The 12,321-nt window shown below is 44.9% G+C and overlaps 1 protein-coding gene across 2 annotated transcripts; it reads left to right on the top strand.

Annotated features, from left to right (window-relative positions):
* The first annotated feature begins 4,403 nt into the window (after positions 1–4,403).
* LOC141167136 (vitelline membrane outer layer protein 1-like) lies at positions 4,404–11,906 on the top strand. 2 transcript variants are annotated; one of them, XM_073654521.1, is made up of 3 exons: positions 4,404–4,538; positions 7,696–7,820; positions 11,392–11,906. In XM_073654521.1, exons 1-3 carry the CDS (start codon positions 4,419–4,421, stop codon positions 11,684–11,686), a joined length of 540 nt encoding a protein of 179 aa, XP_073510622.1. In that variant the 5' UTR covers positions 4,404–4,418; the 3' UTR covers positions 11,687–11,906. The 2 variants fall into 2 exon arrangements, with proteins under 2 accessions (XP_073510622.1, XP_073510621.1); XM_073654520.1 differs by lacking the exon at positions 4,404–4,538 and adding an exon at positions 5,671–5,948.
* The last annotated feature ends 415 nt before the right edge of the window (positions 11,907–12,321 follow it).

Here is a 12,321-nt window from a genome sequence, read left to right as displayed (position 1 = left end):
AGGGGCGTGTCCGCAGCAGGTACAAGAAACAGGAAGTTCAGCGGGCGTCGCCCTATGCAGCCAAAACAGACAAACAGACAGCAAGGAGGGAAGCCAGAGAGACATTCTGGACTGGAGATCAAGTGCGCGCTCTTGCACAGTGGGAGATGGACCACCATGCAAGGACGCCGCCAGGTATGTTACAGTACCCCCCCCCTTACGCCCCCTCTTCTTCAGGCCTGCCAGAATCTTCCGCAGGGAATTCGAGGACCAGTCGTTCACTTCAAGGAGATCACTTCCACTGTCCACAGGAAAAATTGATCTCATCTGGTTAGCTAGGATGCTACCTCCTATCCAGCCATCCTTAGTAACAGACGAAACGGGTGGAGTACCAGGAACAGCACACAAGGAAGTCTCTCTCCACATATTTTCAGGTGGCACCCCAGAGGGTACAGGAGACAACTGGAAGTCCTTCACCGGGTTGGAGGGGGACAGAGACTTGGGGGTAATCTCTGCTTCGAGGTACATCTTGTCAAGCTCACAGGAAGAAATAGACGGGTTATCAGGTACATAATGAGGAAAAGTCACTGTCTCTTTGTTATCTGGTGGTACCCCGGAGAATTCAGGAAACAACTGGAGGTCCTCCGCTGGGTCAGAAGAGTGCAGAGGCTCAGAGAAAACATTTGCTTCAGAGTACACTAGGTCGGACTCACTGGAGGAAGCAGGCGAGGTATCGGGTACCGAGTATAGGAAAGTCTCTGTCCATTCACCACCAGGTGGCACCCCGAAGGGTTATGGAGACAACTGGAGGTCCTCCGCCTGGTCAGAGGGGTGTAGAGACTCAAGGGTAACCTCTGCTTCAGAGTACACAAGGTCGGACTCACTGGACGAAGCAAGCGAGGTATCAGATCCAGGATATAGGAAAGTCTCTGTCCATTCACCACCAGGTGGCACCCCGAAGGGTTCTGGAGACAACTGGAGGTCCTCCGCCTGGTCGGAGGGGTGTAGAGACTCGGGAGTAACCTCTGCTTCGGAGTACACTAGGTTGGACTCACTGGACGAAGCGAGCGAGGTATCAGGTACAGAGTATAGGAGAGTCTCTGTCCTTTCGCTACCAGGTAGCACCCTGTAGGGTTCTGGAGACAACTGGAGGTCCTCCGCCTGGTCAGAGGGGTGTAGAGACTCGGGAGTAACCTCTGCTTCGGAGTACACTAGGTTGGACTCACTGGACGAAGCGAGCGAGGTATCAGGTACAGAGTATAGGAGAGTCTCTGTCCTTTCGCTACCAGGTAGCACCCCGAAGGGTTCTGGAGACAACTGGAGGTCCTCCGTCTGGTCGGAGGGGTGTAGAGACTCGGGGGTAACTACCACTTTGGGGTACCCATTGTCAGGCTCACAGGACGAAGCGGACAAAGTATCGAGTACCGAGTGTAGAGAAGTCTCTCTCCATTTGTCATCGAGTGGTATCCCGGAGGATTCAGGAGGCAACAGGGGGTCCTCCGCCAGGTAGTAGAGGTGCACAGACTCAGAGGTAACCACAGCTTTGGAGCATCCTTGGACATGCACACCGGTTAAAGTGGGTGAAGCATCTGATGCCGGGTGCAGGAAGTTCTCCTGTGTGGAGTCTGGATGGGCAGAAGTCTCTTCGGGCAGGAGAACCGGAGCACTACCCACGCACATTACCCGTTGGGGCTTCTCCGGGATACAGGGAGATGAAGCTTCAGTAGGGACTTCAAGGTTGGGGTCAGGAGGTCTCAGGGAGGACAGACCCTGGCGTGACGGCTTGCCTCTACGTCTAGCACGTCTGGACTGCCTCTTGAGGTTGGGAGAAGTATTCCGGAAAGCGTAGTCACCCTGTGAGGATTCTGGGTGGGCAGTAGTCTCATTGGGCTGGAGGACTATTGCGCTACCCACACACACATTACCCATCGGGGCTGCTCCGGGATATTGGGAGGTGAAGCTTCAGCAGGAGCCTCCGGGTTAGGATCATCGAAGACCATTAGAAAGGCCACCAGGAAGGCCATTAGGTCCAGGAGGATCGGATCCTGTGTTTCATATAGGGGGTTGATCCATTCCAAGGCATCACCCGCCAGGTAAGACATAATGAATGCCACCTTAACCCGATCGGTGGGAAAACATAGAGGGTAGAACTTGAAGTGTAGCATGCATTGCTCCACAAATGCACGACTTTGTCTTGGATCCCCATAGTAACGTGGCGGATCCGCAGGAACGAGAGCAGATAGATCCATCTGGACGGGTGCGTAATTCGCCTGGAACTCAGCTGAGAAAAAAAAAATGTATTTATTTATTTTTAATGCATGTATTCGCTGGAAAACTTCTCAGAGAGCGAAGGCCGTGGGGCTCAACGGGAACCATGGCCTGAGCATGCTGTTATGCACACGCCCGGACTGACTGGCGTGTGCGGGAGAAGTGGTTCCATTGGACCATGAACCGGAGAGTGCCTGGAGGGGCGTTACTAAGTATCTGGCCGATCCGACCAAGATGGCATGACGGCATACGACGCCAGTGCACCAGGGAGAAACCGGGCAGAGGGACCAGGTGCTACTCCAGGTCAAACTCCGGACACGGGGGTTGACCCACACAGGGATTACTGGAACAGGCAGGTTAGGCTGGCACAGACTGGTGGATATAAGCGAACACGGCAGGTATGCAGACGGGTGGATACAGGCGAATATGCAGGCAGGGAGGTACTGGCCGAAAGGACGGGCTGGAGCACAGAGAGGACAAGACCCAGTACAGACTGGGTCACAGAAACAGAACCGCAGATGCGGTAGCCAAACACAGCAGAGAGGGAACGCCCGAAGCGGTGGGCAAGAGCAGAGCAGGACGGGACTGCCGGAGCAGCGAGCACAAGCAGAGCAGGACAGGACTGCCGGAGCAGCGAGCAGATGCAGAGCAGGACGGGGCTGCCGGAGCAGCGAGCAGAAGCAGAGCAGGACAGGACTGCCGGAGCAGCAAGCAGATGCAGAGCAGAAACCGCAGGAGCGGCAAGCAAGGCAAGAGCAGAGTGGAAACCGCAAGAGCGGTAAACAAGGCAGGAGCAGAGCGGAAACCGCAGAGCGGCTAAGAAGGCCGCAGCAGAGCAGAAACCGCAGAGCGGCAAACAAGGCAGGAGCAGAGCGGAAACCGCAGAGCGGTAAACAAGGCAGGAGCAGAGCGGAAACCGCAGAGCGGCTAAGAAGGCCGCAGCAGAGCGGAAACCGCAGAGCGGCAAACAAGGCAGGAGCAGAGCGGAAACCGCAGAGCGGTAAACAAGGCCGCAGCAGAGCGGAAACCGCAGAGCGGTAAACAAGGCAGGAGCAGAGCGGAAACCGCAGAGCGGTAAAGAAGGCCGCAGCAGAGCGGAAACCGCAGAGCGGCAAACAAGGCAGGAGCAGAGCGGAAACCGCAGAGCGGTAAACAAGGCAGGAGCAGAGCGGAAACCGCAGAGCGGTAAACAAGGCAGGAGCAGAGCGGAAACCGCAGAGCGGTAAACAAGGCAGGAGCAGAGCGGAAACCGCAGAGCGGTAAACAAGGCAGGAGCAGAGCGGAAACCGCAGAGCGGTAAACAAGGCAGGAGCAGAGCGGAAACCGCAGAGCGGTAAACAAGGCAGGAGCAGAGCGGAAACCGCAGGAGCGGCAAGCAAGGCAAGAGCAGAGCAGAAACCGCAAGAGCGGCAAGCTAAGCAGGAGCAGAGCGGAAACCGCAGAGCGGCTAAGAAGGCAGGAGCAGAGCGGAAACCGCAGAGCGGCAAACAAGGCAGGAGCAGAGCGGAAACCGCAGAGCGGCGAACAAGGCAGGAGCAGAGCGGAAACCGCAGAGTGGCAGACAAGGCAGGGGGATAGGACTCTGTTCACAAAGAACAGACGGAGAAGGAAAGGCAGAACCAGAAGCACACACAGTACTTACAAAGAAGTAGCGAGCGTACATTAAATTCACAACAGATTTACAGAGACGACGAGAAGGAATTTAGGAGCAAGTTCAGACTCTGCAGAAAGACGCAGAAAACAGACAAAGAGGGAAAAGGGAGAAAAGGCAAAAGTAGAAACGAGGCACAGACAACTAGGAACCGAGGAACGGGAACAAATACAGCAAGGCTGGGACACAAACAGGACTCTGTTCAGACGGGAACAGATACCGCAAGGCACAGACAGGCAGATCTAGGAATACAGCCCCTAGAAGGTGAAAGAACAGGCTAGAAGCGTGTTCACAAGAACAGACCACAGTTCAGACACAGAACTGGAGAACAGGCAGGAAAACAGGAAAGGACCTGGCACGTCAGAGACAAAAAGCCGACTGACAGGACACAATGCTCAGGCGCCATCTTGAGGAAGAAGGTGGTATAAATACCCAAAGATGGACAGCAATAGGCTGAAGGTGCAACAGGGGCGTGTCCGCAGCAGGTACAAGAAACAGGAAGTTCAGCGGGCGTCGCCCTATGCAGCCAAAACAGACAAACAGACAGCAAGGAGGGAAGCCAGAGAGACATTCTGGACTGGAGATCAAGTGCGCGCTCTTGCACAGTGGGAGATGGACCACCATGCAAGGACGCCGCCAGGTATGTTACAAGAACGTGCAGTGATCCCTGCTTGTGGACATCTGCTCTGTTGCTCTGTGCTGCTTTTGCTTTGGACTTCTGTTGCTTTATTATTACTCTTCTGTGTCACTCCTGGAGTTCTGTGTCACGCTGGGGTTCTGTGTCACACTGGGCCCATAACCTGTTGGCAGTGGATCATTCAGGATACTCTCAAAGCGTTTCGACACCAGAATGAAGCTTTAATTAGCTATAAACAGGTGCAGATATGATCGGCTTTGTGGAAACAGGAATATACATATTTTAAGTGTCTCTGTGCAGCATCAGCACTCTGTGCAGCATCAGCACTCTGTGCAGCATCAGCATTCTGTGCAGCATCAGCACTCTGTGCAGCATCAGCAGGCTGCTTCTCCTCTCATGCACAGATGCAGGAAACTGGATACAGTCACATGGTCTTTTCTGTGTGTGAGCCTATGTGAGTTTTTTTTTTTTTAACTTTATAGACAATACACAAACCTAGCAATAGAACATTTACATACACAGGAATGGAGTTGGTGCACTAAACATATTCCAACATTTCACCTCTGTGAGAAGCAGCTAATGGCCAGCTTTCCTCCATAGGCTGCACTTCACCACAGTACAGGCACTTGCCAAATGAACCGGCTTCCCACATTATAACACTTTCTGGGCTGTCTGGAATAGAAGCAAACTCCCTTCTCCCTCCCAATAAAGAAACAGTTGGGTAAGTGGGCAGTGATGTTATTACACTGGTGAAGCTTCACCAGGACCTTCTCCTATGGTATTATTCCCAACTACATCTAAGTTTTCTTATTAATGTCGCGATAGGACTGTGTCTACACCTCACATTCACTTGAGCTGTTTAGACTAAATTTTCATTAATTCATGATAAAACTCTGATAGTAAGACCTTGGACAAATGTGGCAATCCTTTTTTTTTTTATTGCCGTATGTTTTTTTCCCTAACAAAACAGAAAGGCCATGTCACCTGAGATGACCGCAGACAGCTTGTATACCGTGGTATAGATTTTCTAGATGGGTGAGGGTAATCACTTTATTTCAATGCCAGGGAACAGTCCCTGTTTGCCTTTTACTGGGGTCTTGGCTGGACATCAGAGTTTTAATATTTAAAAGAATTGCTACACGCTGGAGGAACCTTTTACCTGATGTTCCCTCCCTGGACTCTGGTGCTTTGGTTCATCCCGAGCTGGTGGTGGAGCCAGAACTAGAAGAGCCTCTGGTGTCACATCTGCTAAGAATGTCCTCCATCCTCTGCTCATTCCTGCTGCTCTCTGTCATCTCAGGAACATTTGGAGAAAATGTTGTTATAGGTATACCTAACGGGGGATCATGGGGTGAATGGGGGCCCGTGGAGTGGTGTCCCTGTGGTTTTTACGCAAAAGGATTTTCTCTAAAGGTAAGAAACTGGGATGTATTTATAGATAATGACCCCGAAAAGTGTTTAGCATATCTTTTTAGAGAGAAATTGTGAACTTTATTTTGCTTTCCTCTTTAAATTTCTTATGACTTCATGGAATATGAACAGAACAATGAATATAATATCTTGCTTTGACTGATCACAGGAGTCAGATTGGGCATTTCTCTGCCAATTGAGGCACTATGTAATTGATGTTCTTGTTCCAAACCCTAAAACCATTTATTTTTAACACATTTGCTATATACTTCTATGCTTTGTCATATCGAGGTTTCCGACTACTCAGCCAATGACATTTGTGTATCATTTTCCCATTTGCTCCCCCAATACTTCTCTTAGGCTGCACCTCTGTCCTGGACCCTAGTAGACACAACTGCTTTGCCACCATTTTCTGCTCTCCTCTGTTCTAATCCCTCTTCTTCTGATTGAGGGACAAGGTTGTTTAGAATTTCTTAAATTCTCTCGATATGGGCATAAAATTGCTTTACTGTGAAAATCTAGATATAACATCATATTTATTCCAATAAAAAGTATAGATAGCAGCTTTCACCTACATCCTACATCAGTATCGTACACTGTGGAGGGAGGACAAGACACATAGTGGATGTACATGCCTCAATCTGGCGTAGTTTGACCCACACAATACCCTCTTGGAATGGAAAAATAAACAGATATGTCTGCTCTTACCATTATTCAGATTTGATGAAGGTTCCTTAAAATATACCCATAATCTCCAACATTCTTATGTAGACCATATAACATCAGAAAGGTCTAAGAGAGTGACCCAAAAAAACAATTCCAAAGCTGGTCTTCTTGTGACATTCATCCCAGTATATCTTGAACCAAGAATGTAGCATCTCTGTAAAGTTTCTGTAGCCTTTACACATTTGACAGCCATTGGCCAAACGACAGGTATCTCCCCCCCCCCCACTTTAACACACTCAAGAATGCTTGGCTCGACTGAGAGAACCATTGTCAGACTCTTTTGGCATTTGCTAAGACCTTGGAGAAAATGTATCGGCAGTTGGAAATTCAACAGGCTGGATCCTTCTGTCCCCCAACACCATCTCTCAGTAAAGAGTCAAGAGGCCATCATACACATCTGATTGTCGGCCAATGTCGTTGAATTCGGCCAACTATTGTTCTAATGTGTGTTGAGGCCATTAGACATCTGAACATCACTGCAGATCCTACAAGAGAAAAAAGTGATGGACCAGTGCCCAAATAGCCATTGCAAATGGATTGGCCACAATGGACGTTATTAAAGGTTTGCTAACATTTTTCAAACATTTAATCCGCAAGGACCTAGAGTTGGCCAATTACCACCCAATGTCCATTTCTAAGTTTTCATTAATGCAACAGTTTCAAATAAAGCACTAGGAGAACAAAAACGCCACGCAGATTTAGCCCCTTGTCGGCTCTGAGCTCAGGAGGACCTGTTTTAGAAGTAGGGATGTACACGGACAGTAGAGTATGCAGCCCCATGCAACATATAGTAAATATTGGAAATGTATAGAAATTTGAAAATTAAGGGCAAACTCAGTTTTTCTTCTGGAGAAATTTACATAGATTCCCAGTTAGAGTGAGCAGCATTATCCTCAAAACCACATGATATGAGAAGGTCTGAGCTCGACCCGTGGTCAAGACATTCCAACAATAGCAAATGTTGTCAATTTTACTATGAGGCCATAAAGGAACTTTTTTTATTCTTGCCGATCTTCTGACCTAGGTGGAAGTAAAGCAGAAAGCTGAAGATGATACAGGGCTAAACGGGATACGTCTGCACTGCTTAAACAAAACTGACATCCACCCAAACGTAAAAGATGAATATATCATCAAGTCAACGGAAGGACCGTGAGTAGATAAAACTGTCCCATGGACCTGTGAGACTCCAGTGTACAGCTACAGTGAAGGAAATAAGTATTGGATCCCTTGCTGTTTTTGTAAGTTTACCCACTGACAAAGACATGAGCAGTCTATAATTTTACGGGTAGGTTAATTTTAACATTGAGAGATAGAATATCCAAAAAACATCAAGAAAATCACATTGTATAAATTAGATAAATTTATTTGCATTTTGCAGTGAGAAATAAGCATTTGATCCCCTACAAACCATTATGAGTTCTGGCTCCTACAGGCCAGTTAGACGCTCCTAATCAACTCGTTACCTGCATTAGACAGCGGTCTAACATAGTCACCTGTATAAAAGACTCCTGTCCACAGACTCAATTAATCAGTCAGACTCTAACCTCTACAACATGGGCAAGACCAAAGAGCTTTCTAAGGATGTCAGGGACAAGATCATAGACCTGCACAAAGCTGGAATGGGCTACAAAACCATAAGTAAGACGCTGGGTGAGAAGAAGACAACTGTTGGTGCAATAGTAAGAAATACAAAATGACTGTCAATCGACATCGATCTGGGGCACCATGCAAAATCTCACCTCGTGGGGTATCCTTGATCATGAGGAAGGTGAGAGATCAGCCTAAAACTACATGGGGGGATCTTGTTAATGATCTCAAGGCCGCTGGGACCACAGTCACCAAGAAAACCATTGGTAACACATTACGCCTTAAAGGTTTAAAATCCTGAAATGCCGCAAGGTCCCTCTGCTCAAGAAGGCACATGGGCAGGCCCATCTGAAGTTTGCCAATGAACACCTGGATGATTCTGTGAGTTATTGGGAGAAGGTGCTGTGGTCAGATGAGACAAAAATTGAGCTCTTTGGCATTAACTCAACTCGTCGTGTTTGGAGGAAGAGAAATGCTGCCTATGACCCAAAGAACACCATCCCTACTGTCAAGCATGGAGGTGGAAACATTATGTTTTGGGGGTGTTTCTCTGCTAAGGGCACAGGACTACTTTACCGCATCAATTGGAGAATGGATGGAAAATGCAAATAAATTTATCTAATTTCTATGTGATTTTCTTGATTTTTTGGGGATATTCTATCTCTCAATGCTAAAATTAACTTACCCTTAAAATTATAGACTGTTCATGTCTTTGTCAGTGGGCAAACTAAGAAAGACAGCAGGGGATCAAATAATTATTTCTTTCACTGTACATGTAGAGGCTGGCTGACATCACGTGTCCAGATATTCTTGTACATAGGGACAGTATTATAGTAGTTATATTCTTGTACATAGGGGCAGTATTATAGTAGTTATATTCTTGTACATAGGGGCAGTATTATAGTAGTTATATTCTTGTACATAGGGGGCAGTATTATAGTAGTTATATTCTTGTACATAGGGGGCAGTATTATAGTAGTTATATTCTTGTACATAGGAGGCAGTATTATAGTAGTTATATTCTTGTACATAGGGGGCAGTATTATAGTAGTTATATTCTTGTACATAGGGGGCAGTATTATAGTAGTTATATTCTTGTACATAGGAGGCAGTATTATAGTAGTTATATTCTTGTACATAGGGGGCAGTATTATAGTAGTTATATTCTTGTACATAGGGGGCAGTATTATAGTAGTTATATTCTTGTACATAGGGGGCAGTATTATAGTAGTTATATTCTTGTACATAGGGGGCAGTATTATAGTAGTTATATTCTTGTACATAGGGGTCAGTATTATAGTAGTTATATTCCTGTACACAGGGGTCAGTATTATAGTAGTTATATTCCTGTACACAGGGGTCAGTATTATAGTAGTTATATTCCTGTACATAGGGGCAGTATTATAGTAGTTATATTCTTGTACATAGGAGCAGTATTATACTAGTTATATTCTTCTACATAGGGGGCAGTATTATAGTAGTTATATTCTTGTACATAGGAGCAGTATTATAGTAGTTATATTCTTGTACATAGGGGCAGTATTATAGTAGTTATATTCTTGTACATAGGGGGCAGTATTATAGTAGTTATATTCTTGTACATAGGGAGCAGTATTATAGTAGTTATATTCTTGTACATAGGGGGCAGTATTATAGTAGTTATATTCTCGTATATAGGGGCAGTATTGTAGTAGTTATATTCTTGTACATAGGGGGCAGTATTATAGTAGTTATATTCTTGTACATAGAGGGCAGTATTATAGTAGTTATATTCTTGTACATAGGGGTCAGTATTATAGTAGTTATATTCTTGTACATAGGGGTCAGTATTATAGTAGTTATATTCTTGTACATAGGGGTCAGTATTATAGTAGTTATATTCCTGTACATAGGGGCAGTATTATAGTAGTTATATTCTTGTACATAGGGGTCAGTATTATAGTAGTTATATTCCTGTACACAGGGGTCAGTATTATAGTAGTTATATTCTTGTACATAGGGGTCAGTATTATAGTAGTTATATTCCTGTACATAGGAGCAGTATTATAGTAGTTATATTCCTGTACACAGGGGTCAGTATTATAGTAGTTATATTCTTGTACATAGGGGTCAGTATTATAGTAGTTATATTCCTGTACATAGGGGCAGTATTATAGTAGTTATATTCTTGTACATAGGGGTCAGTATTATAGTAGTTATATTCCTGTACACAGGGGTCAGTATTATAGTAGTTATATTCTTGTACATAGGGGTCAGTATTATAGTAGTTATATTCCTGTACATAGGGGCAGTATTATAGTAGTTATATTCTTGTACATAGGAGCAGTATTATACTAGTTATATTCTTCTACATAGGGGGCAGTATTATAGTAGTTATATTCTTGTACATAGGAGCAGTATTATAGTAGTTATATTCTTGTACATAGGGGCAGTATTATAGTAGTTATATTCTTGTACATAGGGGGCAGTATTATAGTAGTTATATTCTTGTACATAGGGAGCAGTATTATAGTAGTTATATTCTTGTACATAGGGGTCAGTATTATAGTAGTTATATTCCTGTACACAGGGGTCAGTATTATAGTAGTTATATTCCTGTACACAGGGGTCAGTATTATAGTAGTTATATTCTTGTACATAGGAGCAGTATTATACTAGTTATATTCTTCTACATAGGGGGCAGTATTATAGTAGTTATATTCTTGTACATAGGAGCAGTATTATAGTAGTTATATTCTTGTACATAGGGGCAGTATTATAGTAGTTATATTCTTGTACATAGGGGGCAGTATTATAGTAGTTATATTCTTGTACATAGGGAGCAGTATTATAGTAGTTATATTCTTGTACATAGGGGGCAGTATTATAGTAGTTATATTCTCGTATATAGGGGCAGTATTGTAGTAGTTATATTCTTGTACATAGGGGGCAGTATTATAGTAGTTATATTCTTGTACATAGAGGGCAGTATTATCGTAGTTATATTCTTGTACATAGGGAACATTATTATAGTGGTCATATGTTTGTACGTAGTCTTCAGTACAATACCTGTTCTATTTTTGTCCATAAGAATGGTATTATGTCTAAATACATCCAATAAGTCTTGTCTTGATATTTCTGCTTTCATTCGCAGGTGGGGTGAGTGGAGTCAAACCTCATGGTGTCCGATAGGACACCTAATTAGCTTCAGCATGCAAGTGGAGCCACCAAGAAGAGGTGTGGATGATACAGCTGCCAACAACCTAATGTTTCAGTGTTCGGATTATGAGATCATATTGGGAGCTGGTCATAGTTGGGGAGATTATGGCCGGTGGAGTGGAAAATGCATGGATGGAATTTGTGGCATGAAGGCCAAGGTGGAGCGCCCACAAGGCAGTGGAGATGACACGGCTCTCAACGACGTCCAGTTTATCTGCTGTAAGAAATAGATAACACCAGAGAGCAAGTGTTAACAGTGCAAATATATTTTCTGCTACAATTTTTGGAATGAAATATTTTTTTCGACAGTCTTCAACCTGTTTCTACTTAGTAAACTGTTTTCCTTACAGATTTTTGTTTGGATAAAATAGATTTTTTTGCTTGACGTTTGAATTGTATTAGATAAGTCAATCATAGTACAAGATGACTAAGTAAAGTTACTTTCATGCAGCATTGCCTGGACCTCATTGGATTCCAGATTGTTGGGCGGCCACTGGAAATCTACATGAATATTACCTATAGGTCCAACAAATATTAAAAGAGTGAATTACTTACATAAACCCCCAACAACTCTCACATTTGGTCTTCTCATTGAGTTCTAGTGCTGTAAGATGACCTCGGGATTGGAAAACCAAAGGGTATTGATGGTGATAAATAATGGATGGTAACGGGACAATGTTAGGCGATGCAATGGTTAGAATACAGAGACATATTCTTTTCAGTTACAGCCACCTGGACATAAACCTTGGTGTTTTCACTGACACGCAGACACCATGATTGGCCGTTACAAGTGGAACGTGTGACATTGGGGCGATGTATTCACCGCAGTAATTCTCAAGTATTCTGTTATGACAGTTTTCCATTC

This window comes from Phyllobates terribilis, unplaced genomic scaffold, assembly GCF_046119375.1.
Source record: "Phyllobates terribilis strain yellow unplaced genomic scaffold, ASM4611937v1 Scaffold_11__3_contigs__length_659146591, whole genome shotgun sequence".
NCBI classification, from domain to species: domain Eukaryota; kingdom Metazoa; phylum Chordata; class Amphibia; order Anura; family Dendrobatidae; genus Phyllobates; species Phyllobates terribilis.
The sequence above is the reverse complement of the archived record's forward strand: the minus strand, read 5'-3'. Positions and strand labels throughout refer to the sequence as shown.